This window comes from Phoenix dactylifera, chromosome 18 (assembly GCF_009389715.1).
Source record: "Phoenix dactylifera cultivar Barhee BC4 chromosome 18, palm_55x_up_171113_PBpolish2nd_filt_p, whole genome shotgun sequence".
Lineage (NCBI taxonomy): Eukaryota > Viridiplantae > Streptophyta > Magnoliopsida > Arecales > Arecaceae > Phoenix > Phoenix dactylifera.
The window spans coordinates 5,445,899-5,462,069 of record NC_052409.1 but is presented as its reverse complement, the minus strand read 5'-3'; the positions used below and the strand labels follow the sequence as shown (position 1 = coordinate 5,462,069).

Sequence of the window (16,171 nt, the reverse complement as noted above, 5' to 3'; positions counted from 1 at the left end):
GCAAGCGTTAGCAAGTTTCTTCTTCCTCTTTTTAAGGTTAGGAAATTGGTATCAAGCTTTTCGTTTGACTCCTAGCTAGAAAGTGAAATATTGTTTTCTGGACGTTTCTGTAGGCAACAAAACTATAATCATGCTGGTTTCAATAAGGCTAAGTTTAGGATCTAATTGATTTCAGTTGGGGTAAAAGATTGACATCAACTCTACAGGAGTCAAGTCTTTAGATGGTTTTCTATTTTTTTCTTTTCTCTAAGAAAAGACTTCGGACTTGCCTGCAGCATTACTTCCCACGCTCTCAAGGACTTTTGACTTCACCTCCTGGGAAACTGAGGTTAAAATAGTGAAACTGAAGTAGGTGAAACTTTTATTTCAAATTTTATCAACTATTATATGATAAATCCCACAAATCGCGACTTTTTTTCCTGATTTCCGGATGCAAACACTGCCAAGAATTTGATTCAAAATCTTACAGCCGAAACATGGTATAAGAAATTTACCATTGTAACGGCAGGTCTAATGGATGAAACAGAACGAACTTAAATAACTCATCTAGTTTAAGAATATTTTTGTCACCTCATTGGATCAACACCTTTTGAGATTAATCCCTATCATAAAATATACACTTACAATTATTTTTTCCCAAGTTCAATTATTGTTTTTCTCTACGTTTTGCAAGTGAACTATATGAAACATTCTAGAAATTCGTCCAATATTTTGTGCAGTTAATGTTTTTAATGAGTAGTCCAGAATTTTGGCCTTAAAGTCAAAGTTCCCTACCATGATACTTGGTGCCAAGTTAACACAAGTGTCACAGAATCTCCAATCTCGCCTTCTTCAACCGGCACCATGCAGCCTGCCAGAATGAGCGAAAGAAACGTTTTCGTGTGTACTTTTTTGCTTTAGACTTGAGTAATTAAAGCTTTTATCTGTTGAGATCTGAGTTGCACTCAAAAAGGCCTCTCAAATTCTGTATGCTTCTCAATTCAACACCAGGGAGATGGGGCAGAACAGAGATGAATGTTGGAAAGGAACTACTTTTGTCTCCTGAACACATTCTGCTGTCAATAGACACTTTATTCTGTCATGTATTGGCATGCCATCATTCCACAATATAAAGCAGGAGACCGTTAAGCAAGCTTAAAGATAGCAACAATATCATTCAGAAGGTAAACTCACATCTCTGAACAATTTTTTCCACTTTCCTCAGAAAGTTAACCAATTTAATCCGTCAAAAAAATAGTCTCGCATTTTGAAACAAAGCAAGAAAAACTACAGATGGCGAGAACAGCAGAATATACCGGTGGATGACACAAAGTGTTATAAACTAAACTCAATCCAGCTTAAAGAAGAAAGGAAAAAATAAACAACTGCAAGGGCCCAATCACCATCTCCATAGCACTCAATATCCTGGATCTAGTGGGTCTAAGACAGGACGAAGGACCCGAATCACCTGGCGTACCCATTTGCACCACGCCCATAGCCTCGATCAGGGCTTCCAATATGGAGAGTAAGGTAGGGACCTTGATTCGTTCTCTTCTGGACCTATGACCATTAGGTGATCTACGAGGAGAATAATCATGGCCGCCCCTACAAGGTGAGCAGGATCTCAGATAATCACCACCTTAATCATCACGAGCACAGCCTCCACGATATCTTCCACGATCATGTCGATAGCCTGCCAAATAGAGACAAGGGACAGAGATGAGCGAGGTGGAAAATAGTAACAACACAAAAATTAGATGACAAGGTTTAACGGGAAGAACACTTGAGTTTTAGTAAGGATCATATATTTTAAGCTGGGGGCAAAAATTCAGTGGTGTCTTGAGAACTTCTCATATTAAGGTACTTTCCAGGTGCAGGTGTTCATGGGCATCCCCTCCTTGACTGAAAAGGAAACAAGAAATGCCTTAACGCTTTACAGGTTCCCCAAGCTCAAGATGACCATGTAATTACGAACACAGTGAGGAAGATGGTGAACCACAGAAAGTACTGGCTCTTGTTGAAAATCATATGGCAGAAGTATTGATAGTATTATAACTATGCTCTACATTTAAAAAAACACTCATGACTACAGCAAACACTAAAATCAAGACATGCTTGGCAGAGTTGACAGATGAATGCTATGTGCAACATACCATATACGCCCGATTACAGAGAAGGTGATGTCCGTTGAGTAGTTGTAATTGAAAGTGAATTGCCGAGGTTTAGTTGGAAATTTTGCTAGGTTGGTGTGATGCATGGAAAACCATTAGGTTGGCCATTCATCAAGCTGTATGACTTGAGTTGAAATGGATGAACTGATCATCTTGATTGCAGCCAACATATCTGATGCAATGTTTTCTGAGTATAGCCAAAAACCTCTAAGTCAAAGTATAAGACAAAAAGATCCTGCATATAATAATCGATGCAACCATAGTGTGAAAAATTACCTTTTCAACAGTTATGTACCGCCCTTCCAGAACTGACAGATTGAGTTCGGCTGTCTTCATTTGTGTCCGTAGTCAAAAATGCAAACCTTCGAGATGTGTGTATGGGTTCAACGATTAAATGACATCAGACCACCTAAGAAAAATGACAGACATTAACACTACCAGTCCACTACAATCAGGAAAACAAAGAAATTGGCACAAACCAACCTTTCCCTCCCTGGAGAAGTGGTCCTTGAGGTCCCTCTCTGTAACCCCAGAAGAAAGGCCCATTACATAAGGAGTACTTCCAGGATTTCTTGCATCATTCCTGCCACAGCATGCAATACACTTTAACACAAGACATTCGTTTTTGTTGGAGAAATATAATAGTCTAAATGATTCATATACTAAACATCTTAAATCTGATGACAGAAAAATCTGCGTACATGAAGACTCGCTCTGACTTCCAGTTCATGATTGTGTCTGAGAACTGGGAAGGGGAGACAGGGACCTGAACTGGGACCGGCCCCTAGATCGGGATCTTGATCTAGAGCGACCCTTATAAGGAGATGGGGAACATGAATACCTGCAAACACTCAAAGATTTTGAAAGTAAACCATCCAGAAAGTAAAAAGCTAAATATGCATAAAAGAGGTGTTAAAAATAAACTCTTGTTTGATAACTAATTTATATAATTACTGCATGCAAATGAGCATCCATTTTATGGCAGTCGGCATGCAGTTTAATGTAATCAAGCTTGAACAGAAGGCACAGGTATGAACAGGCCCCTTAAGTATTAAGAAAGATCGATGAGAAAGAAACACCCTGCTCAACATGCTGCCAAACCAAAACTACCAATCGACCACATAGATCTAGTCTGCAAATAATGTTGTCACTAACCTGTATTTATTATTTAATATGTTAACCAAGGTTAACACTGTCAATAGAAAACAGATATTTTGCCATACAATATCTCATATCGAGATATGTATCAACTATCAACCTAGTACAAGTTATTTACTCCACTCTGCATCATGTCAGCTATGAAGTTAAATTCACTGTTATACACAGAGAAACATATAACATACCAATTGATACTTAATGGACTCTTCCACTTTAACTTGCATTTAACTTTTCCATTTGCTATTTATAAGATTCAAACATGACTTAGAAGTTCAACACATGTAACTAATCACAACTAGTTTTATTTAAAGTAACATAAAAAGCCTCCCTAGCATATATTTGTTGCTTCAAAGGAATCCACTGAGAGGTTTTGTGAATCTTTTCATGGCTCAGTATTCTGTCTCCATGATAAGGTATCGTCTTTCCTAGCTAAAATCTACTGCTTTTATTTGAGTACCGAAGATGCTAAAGGCATGACTGAATATATCCCTGTGCTGTGAGAAACTATATGTGTTGACCAAAACATCATGCTGTTGACCAAAGCATCATGCAAGAAAATTCAATCATACATCTACAGTTACCATAGCAAAATGTTTGTGGCTTACATGGGTACCACATCACACAGAACCTTAATGCAGAATTTCTCATTTAGGAATATTGAATTATACATTTGATGGATGTAACGGACCCTCTCGATCCCGTCCGGCTATAATGGCGAGACTCAACAAGTTATGCTTCGCCTCTTGGTTAAAAAGGCCCTCAATATCAGGCTTGGTTAACAGGTCGACAAGCTAAACTTATTAGCCAGGAGCCATAGAGGTCCATGAGGGCAGATATTTCCTCAATGGGTTAGGAAGACAACCTGCACAAACCCATATGACCTGGTCTCCAAAGAAAATGCCAATAGATCATAAATGTCCCATCAAGTTTCACACATCTAGTAGAGATATGCACAATCTACATCAGCCAAAAGGAGCAGAGACTTTTCCTGTTTCAATGCCCACTCTTCCCTCAGCAAGCCAGCCAGTGGGGTTGCTTTCACACATGCTGAGTAACTCCATCTCGACAAAAAGGAGCATTGCAGACATATAAGAAATGCTTCTTTTGAAAGACAAAACCTTCTAAAGAGAGGAGAAAAAATCCACTTGGCCTCCTCTCTTGCTCACAACCGTCTGATCATCAATTACAAAAGGGAAATAGACCACATAACCAAACCAACCATGCAGATCAACTTAGAAAAAACATAAATGCAAAAAATAAGTTATCAGATCCCTATGGAGTACATGTTCTTAAGTGCTAACACTATTTCCATCATTATCAGCTCCTCAACATGACAGCTCGTTGGTAGTGCTCCATCTAAATACGAGAAACGTTACATCTTATGTGTCAGCCTCACTGGTCCAAACAAGAAATCCATAACAAAACCATCTGATCATACTTTTTGCATTTTCCTAATAGGATTTATAGCCTTCCATAATGTGTAATGGTTCATCTGGTATGTTGGTTGATGAACTAAAGTTCAAACTTTTGACAAGTCATTTTTGCCTGTTAAGCCATGCCAAATTTTGGTGTACACTCCATCAGATTAAGCTTCTCTGCATGTTAGGTGGAGACCATGTTTTCCATGCCACTGTCATCAATGATGACTAGAAACTTTATAGTAGCACATTAGTCGTTAGTCCAACATCTAAAAACTATCTAATGTACAACACCCCCCCCCCCACCCCCCCCCCCAAAAAAAAAAAAAAAACAACAACAACAAAAAGGCACGAATCGACATCTTTAATCCTTCCCCCTATTATTTCTGCTAATGCTTTCTAAATTGATAAAAGCACAAAATTACATAGAACAGTAAAGAGATATTACCAGTAATAAATTAATCAATATCAAATCTCATATTTCCAAATTACAATCCCATAAATTTTCCATTTTCACTACTTTGTGATAATTCCAACTTCTAAAGACAGTCCCACATATTGAGTCGGGAAAATAAATCAACTAACTGTACCTAATCATTATCATTATTCTAATCCCTTAGCCGGATCCATCATTTGTAATATATGGTTCAAAAGTCCAGCATTGATGTAACTTGAGATGAGTTATTATTAGCAAGTAACCAAGTAACCAAGTAACCAACCATAGTGATTTTAAAGATAATAAAGCTCACTCCTCTCTCTGATGTTTAAATGTCTTTTTTAAGTTATCTAGCCTAAAATGTTTGAGGAATGAGAGTCAATGTTATAAGAGTGTTCTATAAACACTGGTGCTGATAAAGAAAAACATAAGCCAATCCCAACAAATGCTAACCAACAGAAAGTTTGACTATATGTCTGGCTAGGGATAAATATCCAGACATGCGACACAAATTCATCTATTATCATGCAATTCAGAGTCTAAAGAAAAGAGATTAATTGCAAAGGTAGCAACATATTCCTGCTAATCTAGGCTGATAGTCTGGTACACAACATTTTATTTGTATTAATACATATAGACTAGAATGTCTTGAAAAGCTAGAGTTCCAGTGTATAAGTTAAAATATTTAGAAAACTAACACGAATACAAAAATATGAAAGTCAACAAAAAATTAGAGGAAAACAAAATAAAAAAGTATATAAAACCTAGAATAGTATTTTTTTTGGCACCATGTCTAGAACAAGGGGTCAAAAATTTTAAAATACTCAGAAATATTACTTAAAAACTAAGAAAAAACTATGAAGCTTAAGGAAATTGGGGAAAAAAGAAAACCATTGTCAAACAATTTGAAACATGTTTCTTATCTATATCTTTGGCAGGGACTTAGATATTGACATTGTGCCATAGCAAAGTCTGTGTGGACATAGATACAACAATCGGATTTACACACATTTCCAAGTATCTGATTGGACAAGAGGGAAAAAAAGGAGATATGGAGATATGTAGGATAAATTATAACTTTAACTACATTATATATTTTTATACCACTAATGTTGCTTGCTTACATATTAAAGGAAATAATAAAAAATATTTTTCGTTAAAGTCCTTCAATATGAAATTTTTCGTTAAAGTCCTTCAATAAGATATTTTTCATTCAAATTTTTCAATTAACTTAAGGATATAAGAAAAAAATGACATTTTGTAAAATTATTTTAGTACCTACATCCTTGGCCAATCACTAAAAAGAATGAATACTCGCTTCCAACATAACATAGAGGGTCAAATTCATTATTGGAAAAGTTTACCAATTTTTAAGAGTGGCAACCATAGTATTTCATGAATATCCAAGTGTTTGATATGTATTTGACTAGAATACGTATCTGACATGGAATTTTGGAGCCCAATGCGAGTGTCCAAGTAACATTGTAGTCTATGAGCTAATGAAGTTTCAGGATCTCCTACTCTTAACCTATCAAAGTCACAATCTAACCCTATCCTGGTTCACATGTTAGATCCACAACAGTTACAAAAAAATGGCTCCAAATTGATCATATTGTATGACTACCTTGATCAACTTCTGCCAACCAGACAATAATTTAAAAGAATTAACTCAAGAACACCTCCTTTGATCTTTGGACTTTCAGCAATATTTTGTGGGCGAACAATATAAGCATTGTGGCAATAGGCATGTTCTAGGCATTAAGCCAAGTATTATTAGATATTTGGATACTCATGAAATTCCATGGTTGCCACTTTCTAAGATTGGAGGAGAGTTGAATTCTTCCAACAATGAATTTTGACCCTCCATGTTCATGTTAGAAGTGAGTATTCATGCTCAGTAGTGATCGGCGTTGGATATAGGTATTGAAATAATTTTGCAAAATGTTATTTTTACTATAGCTTTAAGTTAATTGGGAAGTTTGAATGAGAAATGTGTATATTGAAAGACCTTGACAAACAATATCTTCTCATCCTTTATTTTTAATGTTCAAATAAATAATATTAAAGGTATACATATATAATTTAGTTAAAATTATAATTTGTCCTATGTATCCATGTATCTCCTCTCTCTTGCCAAGTCAAACATTTGGATACACATCCGAATCCGATTCTCGAATTTGTATCCATGTAACACTAGTTAAGCCACATGATGTGAGTAGAAATGTCTTAAATCTTAATGCATATTTCGTGCCAATAAATACAAAAGAATGAAAGGGTATCGATCCCATCCTTCCCTTGTGTGAAGGAGGTCGTCCTACTCGCGAAAAGGTTACAACGTTGCATTTAGAAAAATGAACCAAATGAATATGGTTAGGATATATATACTCAACTAAAGCTTTTGGTGACCATTGCCCGCCCACCCTCCGGCCTCAGCTTCTTCTTGAACTCAATGTTGATTGTACACAGACCATATAAAAGGAAATCTAAATCCCCATGAGTCATATAGAAGATCAACGAACAAGGAGAGGTAGCGTGATCCCCAACCCCCGCCCCAATTTCTTCTCGAACTCAATGTTGATTGTACACAGACTACATAAAAGGAAATCTAAATCCCATGAGTCATATAGAAGACCAACGAACAAGGAGAGGTAGCGTGATCCCCGCCCCCTGCCCCCCGCCCCAACTTCTTCTCGAACTCAATGTTGATTGTACACAGACTATATAAAAGGAAACCGAAACCCCCATGAGTCATATAGAAGACCAACGAACAAGGAAAGGTAGCATGAAAAAAGTACTAAATCCAAAGGTTGAATGAAGAGGGTGCAGCTCAAAGACACAAGCATATATATGAGCCACCAGCATTCACAAATTAAGATAACAGCAGTCACCAAAGACCAATGCTGTTTATGGTAAGCATTATCAAAAGCCATAGAATTGAACTTTACCCAAAACAAAAAAAATCCATAGAACTGTATGCATGCTTAGCGAAATTATGCAAAGCTAATAAAACCAAAGAAAGTCCCATGACAAGAAACAAGCAAAGATGTCACCTTCCTTGATGCAAAAGCCTTATGCATGCTGAATGCATGATCAACTTTTAAATATTGTTTAAGCCATGCTAGAAGTACAAAATTCATCACATCCAGCTTAATATAGATATGTCTTACATGCCATCTGATGATGAAGCAAACATTGGGAAGTTGCATGACATGCCCATTGCCCAACACAATTGCATGTCTGCCTCATTAACTATAGGCAATTCAGCACCTCCCCCGCCCACCCATGCAAAAAAAAAAGGAAAAAAAGACCAGCATGGCAGCAGCATTAATACCATCTAAACAGTGCAGTGTTATGAACATGAGGAGGACAATCACAGCCTACCAGTGAAAGGACCTGAAATTCCTCTTCCCTTGACCTGGCTGGGCCAATTTGGGAATTTTGAATTTTAGCCCGGTAACTAAGTAATGAAATTAATTCCCTTTGCCATCCTTTGATATCTTTGAAGTTACGAAACAAAAAATAGATGAAAAGACAGCATATTCCAGAATGTAGACATACCCACATTTTCTCAAAACAACATCAATCCCCCTAATTTGATATCCCATTCTCCATCAATTAAGATTACTGCAAAGATCTTGAAACGGACGATAACATGAACGAAACAACAGTCAAAAAAAGCTAATCTTGCAGAGCAAAACATCATTCCAGCTGATATTGAGTTACAATACACCACCATATTAAAACAAATAACAGGCCCAAACCCTAAAAGATTCGAGACTTAACCAGCAAGAGCAATGAGGGCAAAGCCACAAACCCTAGAAGATCCCAACCCTAAGGCATTGCATGAGGAAAAAAATATAAAAGATAAGCGGAGGAAAAAAGGAAGGTGGGATTAGGGTTTTACCTTCTACGAGGAGAATCCGCCTGCGAGGGAGAGAAAGAACAAGAAATCCCGAAGCATTAGAAGACGAGACGAGGAGCGAAAACCGAAGGGAGAAAAGGGAGGATATGAGTACCGTTTGGGGATGGAAGCAACGAAGACCCTTGAAGGCGGAAACGCGGGTATTAGCCTGATTTGGGTTTTTGTTTCTCTCTCTCTCTTTTTTCTAACAATGCAATCTTAGGACGCGAGCATAGAGATTTCTATGGAGCAAAAGTCTCCAACTATACCACTTTTACAGCAAAAAAATGAACGAGAGTAAACGAATCTCATGGCAGTTTTTACCGCCATTACGCTGTTGACGAGACCGCAAGAAACAACCGACTTTCCTTCAAAGCCCTCATTTATTTATTTCCGTTTTCTCTCCCCCACCTCTACTTCTCTCTTCCGGGAGCCAAACAAAAATCTTCTCCTCCTCCTCAACCGCCATGGAGTCCGTCGCGGGCCTCGCGGCCTCCGCAGCCATCCCCGCCTCCCCCTCCCCCATCTCTCTCTTCTCCCCCAATCGCGCCTTCTCCAAACGCCCTTCCTTCCTCCCCATCGCCTCCAAGCGTACTCACCCCCCCTTCCCGATTCCTTCTTCTCCTCCTCCTTTCAATCGATCCAAACCCTAATTTTCTCTTCTCTTCTCTGTCCAGATAAAGAGGACGAAGCCAATCTCCACTCCGACTCCAAGAGCACCAATATCATCCCCTTCCTCAACAACAGCACCTCCATTTCCCCCCTCTCCAAGGTAATCATCCAAACCCTCCTCCTCTTTCTCGTTTGATTCTGGTTTCGTTTGATTGTTGGGTCGATTCGTGGGTTCTTGGTAGGATGCGGCGATGGGCCTGGTTCTGAACGCTGTGGCCGGGAGAGGATGGACCACGGGATCCGGAATGGAAGGCCCTTCCATGCCTGCCGACCCGGAATCCCCCGATCGGACGGTCTCCACCGTCCCCTGGTCCCTCTTTACCAAGTCCCCCCGTCGCCGAATGCTGGTGGCCTTCACCTGTAACGTCTGCGGCCAGCGTACCACCCGCGCCATCAACCCCCACGCGTACACGGATGGCACCGTCTTCGTTCAGGTATGATCATCTGATGGGAATCCAATTATGTCTTTCTCTTTGCTTTTCTTTTCTTGTTTGTTGAAAAAGATCGAATCTTTGCGTAAAATTCTTGCTTTTGGGTTGGGTCAGTGCTGTGGATGCAATGTGTTCCATAAGCTGGTGGACAATCTGAATCTGTTTCACGGGATGAAGTGCTATGTGAATCCGAGCTTCCGTTATAAAGGCGACAAACCATTCAACTACCTGGACGAAGATGATGGTGATGATGAGAATATCATCCCCATATTGTGAGATGAAATAAGGAATGAGCGGTATAGATGATCTGTACATTGATGGTCTCTTTGTATGATACTAATAAATAACAGGAAGCATGTGTTACTATTTGAAGTGGTTTATTGACACTGTAGACTCTAAATTTTTCACAGATGTAAATATTCGTTACTTTTCTAGTGCAAAGCCTCATGGTCAACTATTAAATCATTCTTCACAGGCCTTCTATATGTTTGGCTTATTGGATCCTATATATATCTAACTCATTGAACATCATGTCAGAGAAAATAAATTTCATGACTGCATGTTGCTGTGAAGTTCTCCCACATTCTTCATTTAAGCTTATTGGAAGTTTCAATCTACATTAATGTTAGTGTATATGCTGATGATGTATTTCCTGTACATTTGTCTTGGTTATGAAAAATGGAGTGGGAGATCATTTTATTTCTTACCTTTCAACTGCACTAGTGAAAATTCAATGTTACCTTACTCTGATGATATTGGCATGACTATGGTGTTAGCATATTGCTACTTGCATGTGTTCTTTCTTTAATTACGAACTGCACTTTGTAATTATGCCTTGCCATGTCTTGGTCTAGATGCAGCTATCTGCAGCATGCTGTGTACAGATTTATGATTTTGATTCATGTTTGTTACATTTGAGAGGATTCAGCCATGTGATAATGCTTGTCAACAAAAAGCAAAAAATTAATCTTGGATTCTTATAATAATTAACTTTATCTTGCTCCAGGTAGTCTCTTCAAGCTGCCAACATTATATGCAGCCTAAGTATGTACATACTGTGTTTACTTCCCATGTAAAGAGAGAAAGTCTATGACTCTAGGGCAATCAGACAGATCTAGTTGATTCAGAGGCAGAATGGACAAGTAGGAAAGTCTTCTGGGAACATCTAGTTGTATGTTGCTTTCATGTGCATTTGTGGCTAGGCAGGAAATATTGTAGTTAGGGGCAAGCCAGCAATGTTGTATGGGCATGTTAAGTTGAGATCTACATAGGCTCCAAAAGGGGAGTGCTCAAGGTTGTGTTGTTTTAGAACAGAGGAGTTGTTGGACAATGAAATTAGAATGAATGTTGATCAACTTATATGAATAGCTTGAATTGACAAAATTCATAACCTTTGATAAGAATCAAGATGACATGTCCAAGAATGGCTGGAAAAGACAACTTTTTAGATGAGATGGCTCTTGTATTTAAAAGAAACATGTTTACGATGATAATCTTCCTCCAATGAAGTAAAGAAATTCTTCATTATGAAGGTTGTATGGCTGAGAGGAGTTTTTGTATATAACAAATGGATGAAGGGAAGCTTTAGTCATTGCAAACACAATACCTACATTTGAAAAATACAAAAGATATGATCAATTGTGATGGCATCCTGTGATCATCAAGAAGAATCTAGTGGTCATGTGATGCTTGGTGTGGTAAAGTGGAAATATTTTCCTTAGAGATAGACATGCTTCATGGTTTTGAAAAGTTTCATGCATTGTCATGGAATACTGTAATCAGCATAAGGGCTGTTGCGGGGCTGCTTAGTGCTTTGGCAGGTGTATAGAGGTCAAGGCAGCCAAATTTAATACATCAAAGATAATAATATAAGGAGAAACCTAAAATTAGTTAAAATATAGCATAACAAATAACATATAGTAAGTTAAGGATCAGTATCAATTTAGCAACAACCAATAATAATGCATAAATTGGTTTGGTCTTTCATAATCAGACATGACGTAATATATTGGGCAGGGCCTCTTAGGTGGCCAAGGTAGCCATCTTTTAAAATAGCGGTCTCATGTTATTAAGATGCATGGGTTGAAGAAAATCCTTTCTTCTTCCTGACCAGATCACCATTTGATAAGGATCCATGGATACCTATACAAATCCTTGGACCAAGTTAGCTATCAACCAATGATAATTTTATGAAACTCATTGAGCTTTCGGATGGTTTAAAAATCGAATGTATGTTATTTACTTGATCCAGTATAATCCTTCTTGTCTGCCTGGATGTTGTTGGCGTGATCCAATGTCTTTATTAGTGTTGCTACCATGAGAGAAGCTAATTCTTTTGTCCTTCAAATAATTGGTAGATTTCACTTTATTGTCTAAAAGAATTTTGCGTGGGAGATTTGGAATATTTGTCTCTTTAGCGCCAGTTGAGGTGATCAGCAAGAGCAATGGGTGCCAGAATCATGGATTTTGGATTATGGTATATTGGGTACTTGTAGTTACATTCTTTCTGTTTTCCTGAAATATATAGTCAAATTTCTTGTCGGTGGGAGGATACAGGAGAAATACATATTTGTTGCAATCTCAATTGCACCTAGAGATGATTAAGTTGGTGGATGTCGCTGTAATGGAGGTTTCGAAGCAGGGCTCTCACAAGGGAATTAATTTAAAAAGTCTCTTTATGTGCAAGTTTCCTAGTGATGTTCCAAACCAATTTACTGATCCATCAATGTATCCTTTTTTTCAAATGACCTTGGAGTGTAGAGACAGTTTCTGAAAATATTTCCTTTGGAACTATTCTGTAACCTGGTAGTTTTTCTAATATCCTTCATTACCTCTTTTTTCTAAGGGAAAAAAGGAAATATTTCTTAATTACATGATGGATCAATGCTACATTCCCTCATGTCCATGTTTGCCACCTGGCCCACTAGTTCGCTTTACCATACGTTTCAGGTTTGTGATGCCCTAAAACTTAATTTGGCTTGTTGCAAAAGTGCTGCTGCTCTGAAAACAAACTATTTTACTGAAGCCTTGAAGAGAGATCAGGTTCTTACTGCTGTTGGCAAGTTTGCTTCGGATCATGTCTAGTTTTCTCTATGTTGAATTCCTGGATTGCTGAACCTTATTTCCACGCTATTTCAATGACGAATTGCACCTTACACTATTGAACCTGTAAGATTTTATTATTCAAATTTCTAAATCAGACAGGAGCTAAAACTAGCTCCCTAGCACGAAGTAGAACATGGTTAAGCAATGTTGGACCTAATGCATAAAAAGAACCAAATTTAAAGTCAACTAAAATCATGCCTTGTTTGATCTCTATGGCAGTCTCCTTTTGGTAGCCAAAGAAAATCTCAGGTTATAAATTCCCACAGATGAGATGCATCTACAGATTATCCTAATATCAGCATTAGTATTACACCACCTTGCCTGAGAACTTTCTACAGCTAGAATTGCTAAGAGCTAGTAGTTGCTCGGGTTGTTTCAACTGGGGGGATTCCACACAGCCCATTTTAACAATGGTTGGTCCAAATACATTCAGGGTGTTCTAATAAATAGAGTTCAGAGGCCCTAGGCTAACCATGCCACTCTTGGACTTCTGGAATTCTAGCTAACAATAACTGTACTAATTAATAAACTAACATTGTAGTTAAAACTTACACGCTATTTCAATGACGGATTGCATCCCTGGCGCAGTCGAGATCAGGATCAGATTGCTTCGTGGTCGCAGCTCTGGCACGTTGATAGTTTCACTGCCAATCCCTCGGTTGAACCTCTCCAAACTGGAAATTCCACTGTCAGATACGAGACTCCGTGAAAGGCAAATAAGACATATGCGATAATTCTTTGTAGGGTTTCATCGATCCAAATCCGGTCTATTTATTAAATAGATAAAATAGGTTAGATGAATTTTTAACGGTTAGATGGATTTGAGCTAGTTAAGCAGGTTGGGTTAAACAGAAACAAAGTTTTTTAAATAGATTAAACGGATTCATGCAGCATATCTGGTTTATCATTGTTGGCTAGATAGAAACGCCCATGTGGTTAACGGTAGAGGAGCTTCCCCGAGGTTGGTGGTGGATAGAGCCCTATTCCTTGGTGGCGGAAGTTCTTGATACTATTGCATCGGCGTCCTTTGGGTTAGCTAGAGAAATCTAAAGCTCTCACTTCGCTCTAGCAGCGCCTATACTTATGCTTATATCCTGGAAGCCTCCACCCTCTAGTTTCCTCAAAGTAAACTTCGACTGTAGTGTCCAGAAGGATGGTTGTTGCGGCATCCGTTTTGTCATCAAGGACCATCCGGGCAGACTTGTGGCTGCCGGGGGTCGGCGTACCTTCAATCAATCTGTCGCGGGTGCCGAGGTTCGTGCTGCCTGGGAGGGGGCCTTTTACGCCAGATGCAGATCGCATCATACTTGAGGGGGACTTTGCCACGGTGATTGAGGGTATCTTAGAGCCCGGGAGTGACGTCAGGGAAATGCGTATGCTTCTTGATACTCACCGACTGTTAGGCAAATGTTTTGTTTTTCGGGCTATCCACATTTTCAGAGAGACCAATAGTGCTGCAGATTGGGTGGCATTCTATGTGACTCATCACTTATGTGCTTTTATTTAGGAGACCCACCACTTAGTTTTGTCTCCTTTGCAATCTCTTTAATCGTCTGACTTTTTGGGCTGTGCTCACACGTGGTGTAGGTGAGCTGCCAATGAACCGAAAAAAAAAAAAAAAAGATTGAGTTATGATCCTATATAATTACTAAACGATTAAAATGGGAGGAATTTATATATACCAAACCCAAATCTACATAAAGCGAAGGATCATTCGTGGATCAGGACAGTTCAGATCATAGATTGTCACCCCCAAGTCTTTGCCCGTTATGATCTCGATAACTCCCAGAGTCCTCCATCCAATCCGAAGCCCTCGTTGCTTACAACATATCAGCCATACATGCAATGCCAGAAAATATCATTTCATCCTATATATCCAGCCAAAGCTGAAGGTCCACAAGATAAACTCTCCCTCTCCCTACTACCCAGTCGTGTATTACTCCGCAAACTCCAGCCGCCCGCGGGCTCGCTCTTCTCCTCGTACACACCTTTCTTGTATATATATGTGGACTTGTAGATATTCCTGAATTCCTTCCAAATTCCCCTTGCAGTAGCCTCAGAATCCTCGATCATATCTCGCCACAGAGCATCCAGGAGAGAATAGGTAGCTAGCTAGCAACGGCCAGCTTGGCCGCTGCGGCAGCGACGTCCATTCCCTCCTTCACGGCCGGTCTGACGGCCGGCACGGCTGCCGCAAGAGTCAGCAGCAGCCCTGGCACATCTCTCAAGGAGCTCGGTGTGGCCGTCGCCGCCACCGCTCCTAGTGCGATGTTAATCGGCGAGCAACGCTCTCGCCATCGACGTGCTCCTCGGAGGCAGCAGCGACGGTTCGCTTGCTTTCATTCCCACTTCTCATCAGTTTCTCCCGGGGAGAAGATTGTGTTCATAAACAAACGCGGGTCGTGCTCCATGAGGATGAGATCCCCTCGGGTATGGATGCATCGGCCATCTCCATGAAGCAGGAGGCCGCCTCAATGGCCCAGGCGAGACCTACACCGTCACCTTGAATGCGAAGGGGGCCTACACCTTCTACCGTGCTCTCTCACCAGGGAGCTCGGATGCTGGGAAAGGTGACCGTTAATTAGGTCGTGGCGTGGTGTTTGTACCTCATGGTTCTTGATTTTTATTGTGGAATGGAGTGAATGGATGAGAAGATATTAGTTCCGTCTATCCATTAAGTTTCCGAAGGTTGGTGTTCTTGGTTTTTGCGACTATTAATCTAGAACTATGGCCCTCTCTCTCTCTCTCTCTCTCTCTCTCTCAATATTTCATGGTAAGCATTGCATTGGAGATGGACGGGACTCAAGGAACACGTCCAGTCCATAGCCTTATCGATGCAAATTATCTTTGAAGAAGACTCCAACTCTTTGTATTTGAGCAATATTGCTTACAAATAAGAT

At 39.5% G+C, this 16,171-nt stretch overlaps 1 protein-coding gene and 1 long non-coding RNA gene across 4 annotated transcripts; one reads left to right on the top strand and one right to left on the bottom strand.

The window, feature by feature from the left end:
• Positions 1 to 1,130: 1,130 nt before the first annotated feature.
• LOC103722843 lies at positions 1,131 to 9,365 on the bottom strand. 3 transcript variants are annotated; one of them, XR_003382966.2, is made up of 8 exons: positions 9,179 to 9,365; positions 9,067 to 9,086; positions 2,852 to 2,991; positions 2,634 to 2,733; positions 2,427 to 2,559; positions 2,133 to 2,337; positions 1,763 to 1,881; positions 1,131 to 1,672 (listed from the first exon to the last, which is right to left on the bottom strand). It is a non-coding gene; the product is annotated as an uncharacterized LOC103722843 (long non-coding RNA). The 3 variants fall into 3 exon arrangements; XR_003382963.2 differs by having other exon boundaries at positions 1,131 to 1,881; XR_606537.4 differs by lacking the exon at positions 1,763 to 1,881.
• A 96-nt stretch (positions 9,366 to 9,461) lies between these two features.
• Positions 9,462 to 10,638, top strand: LOC103722853. The gene is made up of 4 exons (XM_008813553.4): positions 9,462 to 9,654; positions 9,741 to 9,835; positions 9,918 to 10,169; positions 10,281 to 10,638. Exons 1-4 carry the CDS (start codon positions 9,531 to 9,533, stop codon positions 10,440 to 10,442), a joined length of 633 nt encoding a protein of 210 aa, XP_008811775.2. The 5' UTR covers positions 9,462 to 9,530; the 3' UTR covers positions 10,443 to 10,638.
• Positions 10,639 to 16,171: the final 5,533 nt, after the last annotated feature.

Coding starts and splice junctions, on each gene's coding strand:
- LOC103722853 (XM_008813553.4), top strand. CDS start 9,531: ATGGAGTCCGTCGCGGGCCTCGCGGCCTCCGCAGCCATCCCCGCCTCC. Junction 9,655..9,740: donor CCTCCCCATCGCCTCCAAGC/GTACTCACCCCC, acceptor TTCTCTGTCCAG/ATAAAGAGGACGAAGCCAAT. Junction 9,836..9,917: donor CCATTTCCCCCCTCTCCAAG/GTAATCATCCAA, acceptor GGTTCTTGGTAG/GATGCGGCGATGGGCCTGGT.